At 34.7% G+C, this 19,054-nt stretch overlaps 2 protein-coding genes across 2 annotated transcripts; both read right to left on the bottom strand.

Annotated features, from left to right (window-relative positions):
- Positions 1-1,057: 1,057 nt before the first annotated feature.
- LOC141482371 (uncharacterized) lies at positions 1,058-3,514 on the bottom strand. Its single transcript, XM_074175477.1, has 2 exons — positions 3,312-3,514; positions 1,058-3,020 (listed from the first exon to the last, which is right to left on the bottom strand). Exon 2 carries the CDS (start codon positions 3,017-3,019, stop codon positions 1,058-1,060), a length of 1,962 nt encoding a protein of 653 aa, XP_074031578.1. The 5' UTR covers position 3,020; positions 3,312-3,514.
- Positions 3,515-14,504: 10,990 nt separating this feature from the next.
- LOC141483133 (uncharacterized) lies at positions 14,505-16,411 on the bottom strand. The gene is made up of 2 exons (XM_074177532.1): positions 15,650-16,411; positions 14,505-15,332 (listed from the first exon to the last, which is right to left on the bottom strand). Exons 1-2 carry the CDS (start codon positions 16,103-16,105, stop codon positions 14,961-14,963), a joined length of 828 nt encoding a protein of 275 aa, XP_074033633.1. The 5' UTR covers positions 16,106-16,411; the 3' UTR covers positions 14,505-14,960.
- Positions 16,412-19,054: the final 2,643 nt, after the last annotated feature.

The raw sequence follows: 19,054 nt of genomic DNA, 5'->3' as shown, positions 1-19,054 counted from the left end.
AATGTGTCTTCAAATCGCAAGTTACATGATTTTCTTCCAGGAAAATAGATGTGAAGTGATGTGTTGCTAATATTTTATATTTGCTATGAAATAATAACATTCGATCTTATAAAATTTAATATGTTGGTTATACTGAAATACAATTTGTTGAATGAGTTTTTGAATCGCAAGATTCACGATTTTCTTCCAGGAAAATAGATGTGAAGTGATGTATTGCTAATATTTATTATTTGCTATGAAATAAAACCCTCGATCTTATAAAATGGAATATGTGGGACATTATGAAATACAGTTTGTTGAATGTGTCTTCAAATCGCAAGATACATGTTTTTCTTCCAGGAATATAGATGTGAAGTGATGTGTTGCTAATATTTCATATTAGTTATGAAACCCTCGATTTCACAAAATTCAATATGTGGGTCATACTGAAATACAATTTGTTGAATGTTTCTCTGAATCGCAAGAAACCTGATTTTCTTTCAGAAAAACCAATGTGAAGTGTTATATTGCCAATATTTCATATTTGTTATGAAACATAACTTTCGATATTGGATAATGTGAGTCGTACTGAAATACAACTTATTGAATGTGAAATATAAGCCTTGATCTCACAATATGGAATATGTGGGTCATACTTGAATAGGGGAGACCGAGGAGGGTTGTGACACTTTTTGCTTTCACTCATATATTTTGGTTAAAAATTGACCTATATCTGTGAACTTTACATCAGTCAAAGCTTGTTCTATTCTCTATTAGAATCAAAAATAAAAATACACAAAACTAATAAGTTTCCCGAGATAATGGATTAAAACCAAAGCGACAACCCGTGTCACAACTCTCCTAATACCAAGGTAAGTTGTGACAGTGCTCGAGGTGAGTTGTGACACTTCAGTGTTTGGAATTTATCGGCACTTTTTGTAGATTAAAAATGAACAAGTAATTACGAAACAGTTTTAATCATAATCTTTGGCTAATTAAGTAACATAATTATTAAAACTTAACAAAATAAATCATCTTTCTAAATGGCACAGAGAGAATAAAAATACTTAATATTAGTTTAATCCGAAAAACAATTATGACACTCGTATTGCAGTTCTCCCCCAGTACAATCTTCATGTGACCATCCTTTGCAATTAATGCATTGCACCCATTTTTCGTTAGGCCTGCTATTGGCAAAGGGCTCGAGGCAACATAAGCAAAAACATTCATTTTCTGTGCCATCACTGCCCTCATTATCGTCCTCCTCTTCGTCACGAATATTCTTTGTCTTTGATTTATTTTTTGGTTTTTTCCCCTTTGGTTTCTTAGCATTTTTATCAGTAAAAATGCGCTTCTTCACGTTCTTCACTTTCCTATTTTCCTCTATGGCAGCAATTTCATCTTTAACTGGTGTATCTGTTAGCACGGCAGACTTGATCTTACGTCTATTCTGTTGCGTGGCTTTTCTTGGCGGAGCTTTAGGCAACGGCCTTATTGTTTCTGGCGAGAATACATTAGATTGGGTGGCAAGTGGATTACGAACTGTAGATGTAGATGCAACAGGTTCAATATTTGCAAGCTCTTTAGAGTTGTCGCCGGTCATAACAAGAGGAGTCACATTACGTTCTTCACATCCAACGTGCTCGTTGTGATCTCTTTTTTCTAGACCTTCCCCAACAACAACGTCGTTCTCAACTATATCAACTGACAAATTTTGGGTGGGGGTTCCTTCTTCCGGATTTTCTATCAATTCTTCTTCTGCAGTAATGGAAGCTTGTTCTGGCACAGGATTGGTCAAAATGCGATCTGTAACTTGGCTTGACAAAAAATCTGCTTCTCCAAAAATATCTGTATTAACAGGCCATGTTCCTGTTGCAGCAAAACCAGCGCTGATATTTTTTGCAGTGATCGCCACATCAAAGGCAGTTTTTGTTATGGAAGGGATATCATAGATAGACATAACTTTGCCAGCATTTGACCGCATCCAATTATCACAAGCTGTGTTAATGGCCTTTTTAAGAAGACCAAAAATTGCACGATCCATTGGTTGCAGCTTGTGTGTGCAGTGTGGAGGGAACGTGAGCAAAATTATGCCGTTTTCCCTGCAAAACTCTATATTTTTCAAAGCCATGTGGGATGAATGGTTATCCAGAAGTAACAAAGCTTTTTGCTCTTTTGTTGGCCTCACGTGGTTTGTAAAATGTTCAAGAAAAAAGTGAAAGTCGTCTTCCTGCATCCACCCGGATCCATTTGCTGTTCCTACTGAACCTGTTGGGCCATCCCGAATAAAATGTTCTTGAAATCGCTTCCGAGGGAATATAAACATAGGTGGTATATAATTACCCAAGGCGTTCCCAGCAAAAGCCAGCGTTACTAAGGTTCCTCTTTCCGCAGAAGTCATCGCACTGACTTGTTTTTCTCCACGTCGTGCGATTACTCTATCAGGTTTTTGGACTGTAGTAATCCCGGTCTCGTCGACGTTCCATACATCTTTACCGCTGAGAGTATGCTTGGCCAAGACTCCTGTATAGTTTTCAAAAAAGGCAGCGACATTTGTCCTATTAAAGCTCGTGGCGCGAGCGATGCTTGTAGCTTGAGGTAGCCTAAGAGATAAATTTGAATGTCTCTTCATGAATAGCTTTAACCACACTTCTCCAGCCATTTCGTTTTTTTCCCATGATTCAGGAACTTTTTTATTGTGTTTTTTTGCTAATAAATAGGCTAAACTCCTTGTCTCTTTTGTAGTCAGTCCATAATTAGACGCGGCACAAGTCAACAAATAATCGCTCAATATCTTTTCTTCGTCCTTCGTAAAAACTGTTGGGCTGATATAGCCTACAGATGGAGCCTCGTCTGATAATTGTTGTTGATGTGCCTTTTTCTTTTTAATGTATCTTTGTAAAGACATATAATTTAGATTATATGAAGATGCTGCACTTCGAAGGCTTTGGCCTCTAACCGTCACCTCTTCAAAGGCCAGATCGTAAATTTCGATACTAGCCATTCCTCTCTCTGTTTTACGAACATATGTATTAGGCATTCTGAAACAATAAAAAAGCAATGCAGCAATCGAATGCATACAAAATAGCCATATCACTTGTTAGTAAATAAAATAGGAGAGTTGTGACAGCCTGTCACAACTCTCCTAGGTGCGCAAAATCGTGAGTGTGCCAGAATAATAATGTATAACCTCCAAACAGTAAGAGATCTCAATAAAATTATGAATGGCTTTGAATCTTGAAGGCCCGATGCAAATTAGAAAAAATATTACACTAATGCTCCCGTAATACATAGCAAAAGACAGAATAAGAAAGTTATGATCAAAAACTTACTTTTGGTCGTTTTTTAGATGACAGCGTCACAGTAACTCAGCCGCTCCTCGTGGGCCGTTGGCGCGTACTAAATCCAATAAGCAGTCTAGAAAACAATAAATGTGCGACGTTGACAGCTCGCTAACGGTCACAGATACAGCGAAATCGCGCGTGTCACAACTCTCCTCTGTCACAACCCTCCTCGGTCTCCCCTACAATTTGTTGAATGTGTCTTCAAATCGCAAGATACATGATTTTCTTTCAGGAAAATAGATTTGAAGTGATTTGTTGCTAAAATTTATTATTTGTTATGAAATAAAACTTTCGATCTTATTAAATGGAATATGTGGGTCATTCTGAATTACCGTTTTTTGAATGTGTCTTCTAATCACGAAATACATGAAAAACATATGTGAAGTGTTGTATTGCTTGTATTGACGTGTTGTATTGTTGTATTGCTTGTATTGATATTGCAAAAGGTCACCCAAAGTGAAACTGGGAACGCACTCCAAAAGAATCTTCGTTCATTCAGCTGAAAGTCGTTCAACGTCGAATCTGATGATTTTTGTTCAGTTTCATATGCTATTACTGTTTGTATGAATTATGTAGCCCTGAGAAGGGCTGTTGTTTTATTGGCCTGAAGGCTCACGGTTAGTGTGTCACAGATTTGACACTATTGCATATTATGCAAGTTGAGACCCTTGTGAAATTTGTAAGCGGACTCTCACACGCCTCACATCAATTTTGACTCATCTGCGTTATAGATACCGTATCATGGGTATTCATATGTTGATACCAGTCACAATTATTGTTTCGTAGACAGTAAAACCGGAAACAGCACCAATATAACTTTTGGATACCGTCATCGATAGTTCTGATTCGTACGTGTGCATCTGTTACATAATACATATCCAGATGATCTTGTAATGTGTCGGTGACGTTGAGCACCGCCATCTTCAGATGAATCAGCCACAATACCTTCATCACACAGGTCACCCTCATCATTCACCATATCTCCTTCCACAATCTCCTCCTGCTCTAAGACATTAGCATCTTCATTAGCTTCAATATCCGTCTCATCGCCAATGATCTCAACTTCCTCTTCCACTCCCTTCATGCTGGGGGCCATTTCACCCCCATTCAATGACCCATCATCCGTCCAATTATTTTCATCATCAAGTGATATCCTAGCTAATAAGGCGATCATTTTTTCGAAATTCATCTTGATGTGCTCTCTTATACTGAGTGAGGTTCTTGATTCGGTTGAGGTCGGGGTAGCGCCTAACACTGTCCTCACTCCTAGCTCTATAGGTGCCTGCGCCGTGACTTTCTTTAGCAAAGGCATATGATATTGCAAGAGGCCACTCAAGGTCGAGCTGAAAACGCACTTCAAAAGCCTATTCTTCCATGCAGCAAGGTTAAACTCGAAAAGCCCTCTCAATGTCACCATGGGTACGTTGTGTCCTTCAAAGATATCTTTCATACAATGAAAAGAATATCACCAAGTCATATTCACATTTCAAAGCTTTCTATTCACACACTATAAAAATCACAAGGGCCTACTAACATTCAGCATCAACATATGCACTTCTATAAAGACAATAGTGATAGTACTTCGTCACATATGTCTATCATAGACTTTTTGAATGTTCAATATCTGAAAGCCTTTTTTGTTCAAATTGACATTCCCAACTATTATCATTATCGATATTTGACATTGTCTTTTTAATTGTATCAATACGAACTAGTATATCAGCCTTTTGCTTTTCCAACTCGGCAAGAACATTTTATAATCTGTCGCCTCTTTCTTGGTTTTATGCGTCTCCAAAAGAAGTTCTAAGTCGGTTACTCGCTTTTTGAATTCAAATAATGCTTTGAACTTCGAAGAACCAAATCAGGTAGGTGTTTCACAAATCTTCGACTGGAAAACTTCAATTTTTTCGAATGGATTTTTACTTTGCCACGTCTTTTGGTTGAATTCTCCAATTCTGTTTCTTGTTGTTCTTCGTCTGAAATGACCATTATAGAATGTAGGTTAGGATCAGCTGCTTGCGTTGTAGCTAACCTTTCTCTAATAGCTTCGTAATCACTGATCAATTCTACGGGCAATCGATGTTTAACCATTGTTGATGATGGCCATGGATTCGCTAACATGATCGAGTGTTTATTCATGATTGAAGCTACTGCCCCATCACTGCATTAGCTATCATTTGCACTTTTGATTATTATTGACGATAATGAATTCACTCCACTGGTATATTGAATATATTTCCACAACTACTTCATTTGGTTTTTAATAAAAACTATGAGCTGAATATTGCAAAAATTATATCAGTATACTGCCCTGCTAAGCGAAAGTGCCGTATGTACAAAACAGCCATTTTGAGATATGCGACTATTTGCATTTAACTTTGACCAAGAGAATTTACGGTCAATTGCGCAATGATACACGCGTTTCTTGACTAACTTGGACATTATTTACTTTCCACAATAGTAATTTTTCAATTTCTCCACGTTTTTCCGCTAGAAAAAACATATGCTGCAGAAATTGTTGAATCATTACAAACGAAAAATGCAGTATATACACGCACATACTGATTTATTATCGGGCAGTCTTCACATACTGCATTCATGCGTAGTAACTAGCTGAATAGTGTGAAAGAGAAACTAAATTGCAAATCTTTTTTATATTGCTCCATTGAAATATTAATTAACATTATCATTGTAATTTATCATGAATTCTTAATTTCTTGAAGGCAAGGGGGGCCTGATTTCCAACTCGTTTCCTATTATTTGGAATAACACTATTGAGATTCTTGAGAATACTTTCGCGTTTCTCTATTGACACTCCACATGGTGATGATAAAGGGGTTGGTGCGGGCATTCCATTGTTTTTCATGTTCTTTTTACACAGAAAATCCAGTGTCATATAATCATCTTTCGCCAAATCTGTTTTACATTTCAGATAATAATTTCCCCTCACTGCTTTTATATGGACGATGTCTGTTAAGTATAATCTGTTTTCTGCCTTTTGAATTTTTTGTTGCGACTTGAAATCCTTCCAGAGAAAAAAGTCTGTGTGTTTCATTTCTTTCACGTCCACTTTTGACTTATTGGCACTTTGAACAGATTCCGAGAAATCCCTGAAACCTGGAGCAGTTGTCCAACCACAGAACAATACGTGGTGAATCTCTATATTTCAAAAAAAAATGCGTAGAAGGTACTATTAATGTCCTTGTTTCGACCAGTGATACCCTCATGCCATAAACACGCAAGTGGCTTTCGATCTGATTTTTTCCCTACTGGAACGAAGCTTTCGTTATATACAATGATCCTTTTTGTGAAGATAACTTTTTTGAAACAGTCGACACGTGGCAACATAATTACTTTTTGTAAATCTGCTGAAAAACAAAGTGTGCCATCTGCAAATGACTGTTGTTGAGTATGTTCGCGATATAGATTTCGAGCTTTAGTGGCCTTATCTATGTGAATTTTCCAGTTTTGACATTGATCACAATGGAGTTGTAGATTTTCTTCTGAATGTTCATGTAATTTGAAACTCTCACAATCTTCTCATTCTTCTTGGCCTAATAATGCAAACGATATACGTAAGCTCTTAACTTTCTGTCTGTACAATTCATAGAATAATTTTAAATCTGGATACTTTTCTCCAAAATCTTTGAACATTATAGAAATATTCACATCACTGGGTAGATATCTAGTCTGCGGTGCATGCTCACAACGATAATGAGATATTGTGGGATTAAAAGATTCTATATGCTGTGTAAGTAAATCATCGTGTTGGAATGTATTGCGTTTTTCATGTTTTCCGCGTTCATCTCGATTTGGTTGAAGGCTTTCCTTTTCAGTTTTTGACAACTCTTCTGTTATCAGCCGATCATTTGTTTTCTTATAACCTAGTGTGGTCAAAAAAACACCTTACAGACTTGATAAGTTACTGCGTCAGCTGATGAACTTTCGGCAGAAAAAAAATACTTAAATGTATTTTGTTTTTTCTCAGTTTCCGCAGATTTCGGACGTCTTTTCACTGCAGAACGCTTGCAAGTATTGAATATGAATGTTTGTCTCTCTAACCAAGACAAATTCCAAAACTGCTCGTTGATTTCCGAACGTCGGAAATCAACGTATTTTTTTCGTTTTCTGAGATTACCTTCTTTTGTGAATAAATCTGTGGTTTCAGGTGCATTATCTATGATGTTTTGTGATGTTTTTATGACATCAGGTGGATCAGCATTGAATTCACGCTGATTCTCCGAATTGTTTCCACTGAGTACTAATATATTCTCAGAGTTGAGTTCAGTTTTTTCATTCTGGTCTTTTAAAATTTCTTGGGGAGTACTTTGCAAAATTATATAATTATTGTTGGTAGTGTCGCTCTGCAGAAAGTCATTGTCTACAACAGCATTGTCCATCTGTGAGATTTCAGGATGAATTCCCGTGGCAAGTACAACTGGTAATGATTCCAACCACTGCATGATATCATCTGAAAAATGTAATTTGATGTGATATTGGTTTTGAAACTTGGTAATGACGTTTAAAAATTAAAAATAATTGAAATATTCATCGATTATTGTTGAATTTCACAGTTACGTTTTATTATTTGAGAATAGTTTAATAATTTGTAACAACTAACCACGTTGTGTTATTTCTTGTCCTTCCTGCAGGAGTATAGCTTGCCTCTCTGTTTTCGATACTTCATGGACATCACAAGAAAGCGACGTCGGGACAGATTCTTCCAAAACTTCAATTTCTCTCCCTTTCACCGAAGAACTACTCATCATTTGTTTAGAGTCTGTATTGTAATGTGCCTTAATTTTATCCATACGTCTCGACATCGTAAAGTCACTTATGAGTCCTGATAAATTAATACACCGGCGTAAACAATCAAACAAAAACTACTACTTATTTGTAACCTCCAAACAGACAGTTAACAGCAGCGCATCGCGCCATCTCATCAACTTACTAAGCAAAAAGGCAGTAACTCACATATGCTAAGAAAGAGTGCCGTATGTACATTGCATATGCCGCACTTTTGTTAAATATACTGAATATACTGCTTTCGTTCCTAGTATTCACAGTGAATTTTGTACATATGGCAAACAAAATCAACGAATATTTCCACTTCTGCTGCTATATACGTAGTTTTTGCTTGGTAAAGAGGACACAAAATGTTCATATTCTACAACCATCCGAAAATTTCAAAATGACCATTTTTGTACATACGGCACTTTTGCTTAGCAGGGCAGTATATACTTTGTGGTATGCTTCCCACTCTTTTTTTCTTCTCTTCATCAGTATTCCTTCTAAAACTCTGTTGAAATCACAAGATACATGTTTTTATTTTTTCAGGAAAATGGATGTGAAGTATTGTATTGCTTATATTTTATATTTTTAATAAAATATAACCTTTCATCTTATGAAGTGGATTATGTGAGTCATACTGAAAAATAACTTGTTGAATGTGTTTTTAGATCGCAAGATACACGATTGTCTTCCAGGAAAATAAATTTGAAGTGTTATTGATAATATTTATTATTTGTTATGTTATGAAATATAACCCTCGATCTTATAATATGGAATGTGTGGGTCATACAGAAATACATTTGTTGAATGAGTCTTCAAATCGCAAGTTACATGTTTTTTTTTTCAGGAAAATAGATGTGAAGTGATGTGTTACTAATATTTTATATTTGTTATGAAATATAACCCTCGATCTTATAATATGGAATGTGTGGGTCATACAGAAATATATTTGTTGAATGAGTCTTCAAATCGCAAGTTACATGTTTTTTTTTCAGGAAAATATATGTGAAGTGAGGTGTTGCTAATATTCTATATTTGTTATGAAATATAACATTCGATCTATAAAATTCAATGTGTGGATTATACTGAAATACAATTTGTTGAATGTGTCTTTAAATCGCAAGATACACGATTTTCTTCCAGGAAAATAGATGTGAAGTGATGTGTTGCTAATATTTTATATTTGTTATGAAATATAACACTCGATCTTACAAAATTCAATATGTGGGTCATACTGAAATACAATTTGTTGAATGTGTCTCCAAATCGCAAGATACACGATTTTTTTTCAGAAAAACCGATGAGAAGTGTTGTATTGCTACCTGATTTTCTTTTAGAAAAACCGACGTGAAGTGTTTTATTGCCAATAATTTTATATTTGTTATGAAATATAACCCTCGATCTTATAAAATTCAATATGTGGGTCAATACTGAAATACAATTTGTTGAATGTGCCTTCAAATCGCAAAATACATGATTTCTTCCAGGATAATAGATGTTAAGTGTTGTATTGCTCATATTTATTATTTGTTGCGAGAAATAACCTTCGATCTTATAAAATGGAATACGTGGGACACCATGAAATACAATGTGATGAATGTGTTTTCAAATCGTAAGATACATGATTTTCTTCCAGGAAAATAGATGTGAAGTGATGTGTTGCTGAAATTTATTATGTGTTATGAAATAAAACTTTCGATCTTATCAACCCTTTCGGTCACGAATTAATATCAATGAAGTAACAATTCTGATTTGTTGCACAGTGATTAATTGTTTTTTTTTGGATTTTTAAGAATATTTGCAAATTTGTACGTACCCCTAATTAAGTCTTGCTAGATGTAGTCAGTTGACTACATTGTGAACAAATAATGTTGGTCCCATAAAAAAATTGTGTTGGATACAAATTATTTATTTAAATTTAAACAAATGCAAAAACTTAGTGTTAGTGGGTATGAAAATTTAGGAAACAATTTTTAGTTTTTGTCTAACATAAATGTATTGAACACTTTTGACACTTTACTCTTGAAAAACCTTTGCATTTATCCATTTTACATCGGTAAGGGAAACTCTTCTCTTCATGTATAGGCCAATCATAACGTACTTCCCGCACAGGTCGTAATTCTTGTAACCTTTTCGAGGAAGACGGGTGATCTTCAGCTTCCGCAAATGGGCGGCCCCGTTTTTTGTTTGGTGTTTTGTTGCTGAGTATTAGGGCTTTAGCAACATGGGCTCTAAAATGCAGCAGATCCAAGATATGTTTTTGAGGTATTTTTAAATCTGCGGCCTTCTGACGGTATTCAAACCAGGCATTTGCACATGCCATATCTATAGCATGTGTGAACATCCTCAACGTCCATTTCTTTGACCGAATAAAGGTCCTGTAGATTGCTATCATAAAATCCAACTTATCTAGTCCTCCCATGGATTAATTATAAATCCTCACTACTTCTGGCCGTTGAATAAATATATACTCTTTTTTTACTTTGTCCCACCGTTTGCAACGATCAGGTTGACCTATGCCCAGAAAAGAAGATGCCATATACAGTGGCTTGTTGTCTAACCATTTGGTCATCATTACATGACCGTCTTCACTTATTACTTCTTCCATGGCTCCACGTCCTCTCTTTTTCATAACTGCATCTGATTCCAGTGGTGGTTGCCTAAACCTGTTGATTCTAGCCGTGCAAGTGCAATAAATGGATTTGTTTTAAAGGTATTGGATGACATTATAATTGAAAAAAAAATTGTCAAAAAAAGTTTCACAGGTACTTGATCAATACGGGTACTTAGTTTTGAGACAACTGCCCCACCCAACCCAAATACATCTTTTTCAGTGGCATCCAATTCAGTAGTAGCACCCTGGTAAATTATAAAATCGTATAACATACCACTGGAGCCACATATGGCATATATCTTTATGCCCCACGGATTGGGCTTTTTTTTTGATATATTGTTTCACATCTAAGCGGCCTTTGAAAGGTACAATTTGTTCATCTATTGCCAGCTCCGATTCTAATGGTAGCGATAAACATCTAGCTCTGATGGTATTGTAAAGTGGTCTCACTTTCCAAAACCTATCTGACGAATTTGGGTCCCTGGTTTGTGTGTCGACAAAATGAAAGTTATTCCTTATTGCAAAAAATCTATTCACAGCCATATTATCTGCAACAATGGGTACTTTTATAGAATATGAAGTATTCCAATAAAACCTAACTCGAGGGTAATGTAAGTTTCCCATAATTATGTGGATCCCAACAAAAGTGTGTAACTCGGCAATAGATGTAAAAGCAAATCGTGAATTCTGTTGTGTGGCATATAAGTTAGTATATTGCATCATTGTCTCAAATAGTTCCTCAGTAAAGTACAATTTGAAAAAATAAAATGGGCTTTCAAGTTCAAGCTTCATAGAAATATCACACCACACACACCAGCATTGGAGGAAAGTAAGGTATTTACTTAAACCATTTATAAACAATATATGCATATATTAATGAAAAGACCTACGAACTGAATAAGAATAAAAGGTACTTGAAATCAAAACCAGAAATTGGACTCTGCCGAATTACAGTGACCTGCAATTCATAAACTGACAATTACCACATTTGTTCGGTGTAGATTTAGGACTATCTTAGAATTAAGGAATTTTCTCTTTTGGCAATTGATAAATTTATATATTTGAGAATCAAACATATTTTTACTTTTACAATTAAAACTGTTCTATATTTCCTAAAAACAATCGTGTCTTTTTCCAAATTTTTCCACAGGTGAAATCTACTAGAAAAATCAAAGTTTGGTAAGTAATTGTTGTGTTTTTGCCTGAATCCACCTGAGAGGTTGAGAAAAATCTCTATACACTGAGGTATACGATTTAAACTCAACGTAAGAGTCTTGCCGATTAAAATTTTCATAAAAAAAATAATAACAACAATAATAATAAAAAAAAATATTACAAAACCCAAATCAATTAAAAATCATTTATCAACATGATCATCATATAATAGTTTATATTCATCTCATATTTTTATTTATATTGATAAGGTGCTTTGATTGTCACATATATCTTGTAATTGACCTGCTACAAATAATTTTTCTTATAACGTAGTCAATAAATGAATAATTAGTATTATTATTATGGCCGACAGGCACCTGCAGAAAGCTAACGTTTTTGTTTTGTTTGTCCCGAACTTTGTTGTTAGAAGGCACTGCGGTCTTACATTATGTTGTTATGATGTAGTTAAACGACTACAATATGAACCAAACATTTGCAAGCAGTTTGTAAGATCATAAGGGCTTTGAAAAATTGACGTAGTCAATTGACTACACTGTGACCGAAAGGGTTAAATGGAATATGTGGGTTCTACCGAAATACCTTCATCACTCAGGTCACCCTCATCATTTACCATATCTCCTTCCACAATCTCATCGTGCTCTAAGACAATGAAAAGAATATCACTAAGTCATATTCACATTTCAAAGCTTTCTATTCACACAATAAAAAAATCACAAGGCCCTATTAACATTCAGCATCAACATATGCACTTCTATGAAGACAATAGATATAGTACTTCGATACTTTTTGAATGTTAAATATCTAACGGCCGATTGCACCGACTTTTTATTATGGGAGCGTTAAGCTAATGGGACATTAAAGGTCCGTTAACGCCCTTTAGCGTTTGCACCACAGTTTAAGAGACTATTAAATACCTATTAAGAAACCCTTACTTAACTCGCCAAATTTTCTCCTTTAAACATACGTTAGCGGTTCATTAACTTTGTAAGGTTAGGTTTCTTCGTATTTACTCGCTTCTTTTAATATTGCCATTGTTTACCTTTCAAAAATAATGGATTATATTAATGTTTTGGAAAATGATTTAATTGAAGATATTTACGAAGATGACATAGAAGTTGTAGACTTCCAAGATTTTGGGTTTCCACGCAGGTTAAATGAGCGACCCAATTATTATGAGGAACTGAGTGACTTGGACTTTTTTAGAAGGTTCCGGCTAACAAAACCTACAGTAATGCAGCTTTTGGAGATGATTGAAAATGAACTGGAGTACCCTGATTATAAGTAAAAGATATTTTTCATTTATTTATTGCCTGTTGCTATTTATAAAAATGCCAACTTAAAATTAGGCTGTGATTTATATAATTTATTTGTAATATTGCTATTTTTTAGAAATAACAGTCTATCACCTATGAATCGGCTACTGCTTACATTAAGATTTTATGCTAGTAGTGGGCAGCTCATTCAAGTGGCTGATTTCATGAACGTGCACATTTCAACTGCATGCAGGATTGTGGCTTATGTAACTAGAACTATAGCATACCTTCGACCACAAAAAGTCAAGATGCAAGAGCCACAAGAATCAGTTACTGCACAAAATAAATTTTATGGAATTGCTGGATTTCCTAAAGTTCAAGCTTTAATAGATTGTACTCACGTAAAGATCCAATCACCTGGTAATATATTGTTCCTATCTAAATTCAGGTATATAGGTATAGATTTGAGAGAAATAGCAATTAATAATTTTCAGGAGGCCAAAATGCTGAAATATACAGGAATCGAAAATCATTTTTCTCCATTAATGTGCAGTGTCTGACAGATGCAAACTTAAAATTTTTGGATGTGGTTGCACGATGGCCTGGTTCAACTCATGATGCCACAATTTTTGCAAATTCAGCCATCAGGGCAAGATTCGAAGCAGGACATTTCCCAGGATGTGTGATTTTAGGTAGATATCACTTGTACCATGTATCGTATGTACCAACTAAAAGTTTTGTAGCTCAACTATTTTTTATTTTTTTATTTCAGGGGATAGTGGTTCTCCTTTAAAAAGTTACCTGCTTACACCATTAGCAAATCCTGCCACGCAAGGGGACCACTTGTACAATGAGGCGTTAATTAGAACAAGGAATGCCATAGAAAGGACCTTTGGGCTATGGAAACGTCGATTTCCAGTTCTTGCATATGGACTTCGCCTAAAAATTGAGACAGTTTTAGCCATTATAGTAGCTACTTCTGTTCTTCATAACATGGCAAGGGATATGAATGAACCTGAGCCACCAGTACCAGAAGATCTCAATGAGGATGAGTTAAACTATCTTATCAATACTCAACAAATTCAAATGGATAACCATGAAAATGTGGGTGTGAATTATACTCAAAATGAAATAATTCGTTATTTCAATTTGTAAAAAATTTTAGTATTCAATAAAGGTTCAGATAAAAACTCCTTTTTTAGTATTTCTTTGGTCATTTGACGAGATCTGTAATTATCTCACTTTGTCAGCAACATTTTTGTTAAAAATTCTTAGACTAGACATGGTCAATGTAAATGTTTTTGGTCATTCTTGTTTCAAACAAGTAATTGAAATTTGTAAGGTTTTCACTAAGAAAAGTTACACTTAAGTCATGCTCAGTGATTTTAAATCACATATTTATAAATAAAAGATGTATTTTGGTCATTTTTTTTATTGAAATCAATAACAAAACGAACGTGTCAATCTTAAAACTATATTGACATTTTTCCTAATTGTTTTTCCTTAATTTTAATATCCAGTGCCAGACTTTTCATTTTTAAGTCATGTTCCTTTTCAGCATGCAATCTCTCCCTTTCTAATTTATGTATTACATGATTTGCTATAATATCTTTCTTATCTGCCAAGTCATTATATTTTTGGGCTAAGCTGGAGGATGCAAGGGATCTTACCACTGTTGCTGTTGGTCTTCTATGTCCCTACGATTAAAAAGGTATTATAAACAAATAAAATTTAAAAAAACTATTGGTGTGAGAATATAACGAATCAAAAATAATATATTTTTAATACTGCCAGCCTTGTATGTTAAATGTAATTTCCATGTGGAAGGATTTCGAAAAGAATAACTTTGGAAAAAGTAATATTTATACTCACTCTCCTGTTCATCCCTCTTCCACGTTCAGCATCTATTCTTGATCTTACAGGCACATCTTTTTCATCTTCTTTACTCTCCATAACAATAATGTCTCTTCTAGGTTCATGTTTAGCCTTCTTCACTTCCATTTTTTCTAGTAATACTGGATTTAAGGGTCTTTTTAAATCATTAACATTGTAAGTTTCCCAGTTATACTTTATTGTTTCAATCTCCTCCGATTTTTGAGACTGATCTTTCTGAGAGTCTCTTATTTGGATTTTTTCATATTCCTGATCTTGAATTTCAACTTCAGATTCTTGTTCCTAAAAGTAATAGAAATGTAAATCAACAAATTATTTTACTTTAATCCCAATCCAATGTATTAGAACTAAGCATGTTTTGAAACGAAGAACATTATATTTCATTAACAGAAAGCACTGTAATATGAACTGTATTTACTAGGTACTAGCACAGAAATCAAGCACTAAAGTACAATCTTACGTCAGTTTATTCAGAAGTAAAACAAAATTTCTAATTCTAACATATGTAAGTCAAGCTTTTATGTAAAAATAACCAACTGGATGGACTTGAGCTTTAAAATGTGTGCAGGTGAATAATGCAAAAAACTGTATTTCCTTACCAGATTTTCAAAAACATATTCTATTTGATTTTGCTTCCTTGGTGATCCAACACTTGTTACACTGTCAGAGTCAAACGGATTCAAATACCCATCCACTGTGAGTGGATCCATTGTGGCAAGCACCAACTTTTCTTCTATATCGGGTGGAGGTGGACCACCACCAGTTTTCAAACATTCCTGTCTGACTTCTGCCCTTCTTTTTCTTACATTCTGTCGTCTATTTTCATAACATCTTTTCAGTTGATCAACCGAACGGTTATTGAAGTCACCACTTGTAGAATTAAATTCTTGGCAAATTTTTGTGCATGTTTCATTTTTTTCTGAATTGACTACTGCGTTAGTTTCTTTATTTTCTATTACATTTTTATAATTTAGGCAAATAGAAAAAAGTAAATTTTGTTCCCTAGGTGTAAAATTTACTGCTCGAATCCGCTTTTTCTTTCCTTTGTCCGCCATCACACAACAAAGAACAAACTTTAAATCACAATATAAAAAATACTTTTGGAGTTTATGTTTATGATGAAGTAATCAACTGTCGATTTTCTCCAGAAATAACCAAACTCACAGAAAATCCCTACATATGCTCCACGTTGCCACATTGTACTGTTAATTAATGGTCCTTTAGTAAAATCTGGTTTGTAAATGTATGGTGCAACTCATTTGAAGTTAAGAGACCAATAAAAGTTAAGAGTCCCTTTGTTAATGGTGCCATAAGAAAAAGTTGGTGCAATCGGCTGTAAAAGCCTTTTTTGTTCAAATTGACATTCCCGAATATTTTCATTATCGATATTTGACATTGTCTTTCTAATTGTATCAATGCGAACCTGTATAACAGCCTTTCGCTTTTCCAACTCGGCAAGATAATTTTATAATCTGTCGCCTCTTTCTTGGTTTTATGCGTCTCCAAAAGAAATTCTAAGTCGGTTACTCGCTTTTTGAATTCAAATAATGGTTTGAACTTCGAAGAACCAAGTCAGGTAGGTGTTTCACAAATCTTCGACTGGAAAACTTCAATTTTTTCGAATGGATTTTTTACTTCGCCACGTCTTTTGGTTGAATTCTCCAATTCTGTTTCTTGTTGTTCTTCGTCTGAAATGACCTATATAGAGAATGTAGGTTAGGGTCAGCTGCTTGCGTTGTAGCTAACCTTTCTCCAATAGCTTCGTAATCACAGATAATTCTACGGGCAATCGATGTTTAACCATTGTTGATGATGGCCATGGATTCGCTAACATGATCGAGTGTCCATCCATGATTGAAGCTACTGCCCCATCACTGCATTAGCTATCATTTGCACTTTTGATTGTTATTGACGATAATAAATTCACTTCACTGACATATTGAGTATATTTCCACAACTACTTTATTTGATTTTCAATAATAACTATGAGCTGAATATTGCAAAAATTATATCAGTATATACTTTGTAGTATGCTGCTTCTCAATCGTTTTTCTTCTCTTGAAATCACAAGATACATGTTTTTTTTTCAGATAAACAGATGTGAAGTATTGTATTGCTAATATTTTATATTGTTAATGCTAATATTTATTATTTGTTATGAAATATAACCCTCGATCTTATAATATGGAATATGTGGGTCATACAGAAATACATTTGTTGAATGTGTCTTCAAATCGCAAGATACACGATGTGAAGTGTTGTATTGCCAATATTTTTGTATTTGTTATGAAATATAACCCTCGATCTTATAAAATTTATTATGTGGGTCAATACTGAAATATAATTTCTTGAATGTGCCTTCAAATTGCAAGATACATGATTTCTTCCAGGAGAATAGATGTTGAGTGCTGTATTGCTCATATTTTTTATTTGTTGTGAGAAATAACCTTTTAACTTATAGAATGGAATATGTGGGATATTATGAAATACAATTTGATGAATGTGTCTTCAAATCGCATGATACATGATTTTTTTCCAGGAAAATAGATGCAAAGTGATGTGTTGCTAAAATGTATTATTTGTTATGAAATAAAACTTTGGATCTTATCAAATGGAATATGTGGGTCGTACTGAATTACCGTTTTGTGAATGTGTCTTCAAATCGCAAAATACATGATTTGTGTTGTATTGTTGTATTGCTTGTATTGATATTGCAAAAGGTCCACTCCAAAAGCATCTTCGTTCATGCAGCTGAAGTCGTTTAATGTCGAATATGATGATTTTTGTTTCATATGCTACTACTGTTTGTATGAATTATGTAGCCCTGAAAAGGGTTGTTGTTTTATTGGCCTGAAGGCCCACGGTTAATGTGTCACAGATTTGACACTATTGCATATTACGCAAGTTGAGACCCTTGTGAAATTTGTAAGCGGACTCTCACACGCCTCACAGCAATTCTGACTCATCTGCGTTATAGATACCGTATCATGGGTATATTATATATCACCTGGTTGGCCTGGTTTCAATTGGTGACTCAGAGGAGACGGTTCCCACACTTTCTGAACAATCTAAATACCCTCTCTACAGTTCGGGATTATACTGGAGATGATGTTTGGGTAATTCGAAACGTCATGAGTGTGTAAAAAAAAGCTTGATTCACTTGTTCAGAATCAAGCGGTAGTTCCTGAACAAGCGAGTTTATGGATAACTGGGATTTAACCCTTTCAGTGTATTTGTCCCTCCAGAGGGACACTGTCATAAGTACCTCTGAAGTACACATCTGTCATTTTTTGTGGAAAAAATATTTTATTCAATTTAATTACGTTGATTGTCATGCTTTAAAGAATAAAAGTCGTAAACATGATATTTTCATAATGTTTCCTAGTTTTTTGAAATGTCCTTCAGCAGGAACATTATGTCTTGGAGTAGTGATATAATGTTAACCAAAATTCCTGATGGAAATATTTATTCAAATAAGAACATTAAAAAACACTATTTTGAATGAAATTTCGTGAAACAATTTCTTCCCTTCATCAAACACAAATGAACTTTACACTTAATACAAAGCACATGGGTCTTATTTTTGCATCCCTCTAATTTGCATCTGGAATTTTCTTTCCTTTCATCCACATTTGGAAAATGATTATAGCCATCATACCTCATTTCTTCAAATGGCCTTGCCTCAAACTTTTTTTTTACCTGAACTGGCGAATCTATGTCACTACTTGGCCGTCCCCTCTTAGGAGGATTCTTGAACAGTATCAGATGCTCTGCAACGCTTTCTCGAAATGCCAGGAGATCCATTATCTTTCTCTTTTGAATTCCTAATGCAGCCGCTTTTTGCTTATACTCCAGCCATGAATTGACTAATGATAAGTCAATTGCATGACACATCATTCTGACAGTCCATTTTCTGGATACTTAGCAAAAAATCAACTTTATCCACCCCTCCCATGTTTTCATTGTATAATTTTATTGCCTCTGGTCTTGGAATTTGAATGTAC

Source organism: Leptinotarsa decemlineata, unplaced genomic scaffold (assembly GCF_025532065.1).
Source record: "Leptinotarsa decemlineata unplaced genomic scaffold, Ldec_3_MD MMD2_P_RNA_scaffold_14, whole genome shotgun sequence".
NCBI lineage: Eukaryota > Metazoa > Arthropoda > Insecta > Coleoptera > Chrysomelidae > Leptinotarsa > Leptinotarsa decemlineata.
Note: the sequence above shows the minus strand (reverse complement) of the source record. Positions and strands in the feature narration are given on the sequence as shown.

Coding starts and splice junctions, on each gene's coding strand:
- LOC141482371 (XM_074175477.1), bottom strand. CDS start 3,019: ATGCCTAATACATATGTTCGTAAAACAGAGAGAGGAATGGCTAGTATC.
- LOC141483133 (XM_074177532.1), bottom strand. CDS start 16,105: ATGGCGGACAAAGGAAAGAAAAAGCGGATTCGAGCAGTAAATTTTACA. Junction 15,333..15,649: donor AATATGTTTTTGAAAATCTG/GTAAGGAAATAC, acceptor TATTACTTTTAG/GAACAAGAATCTGAAGTTGA.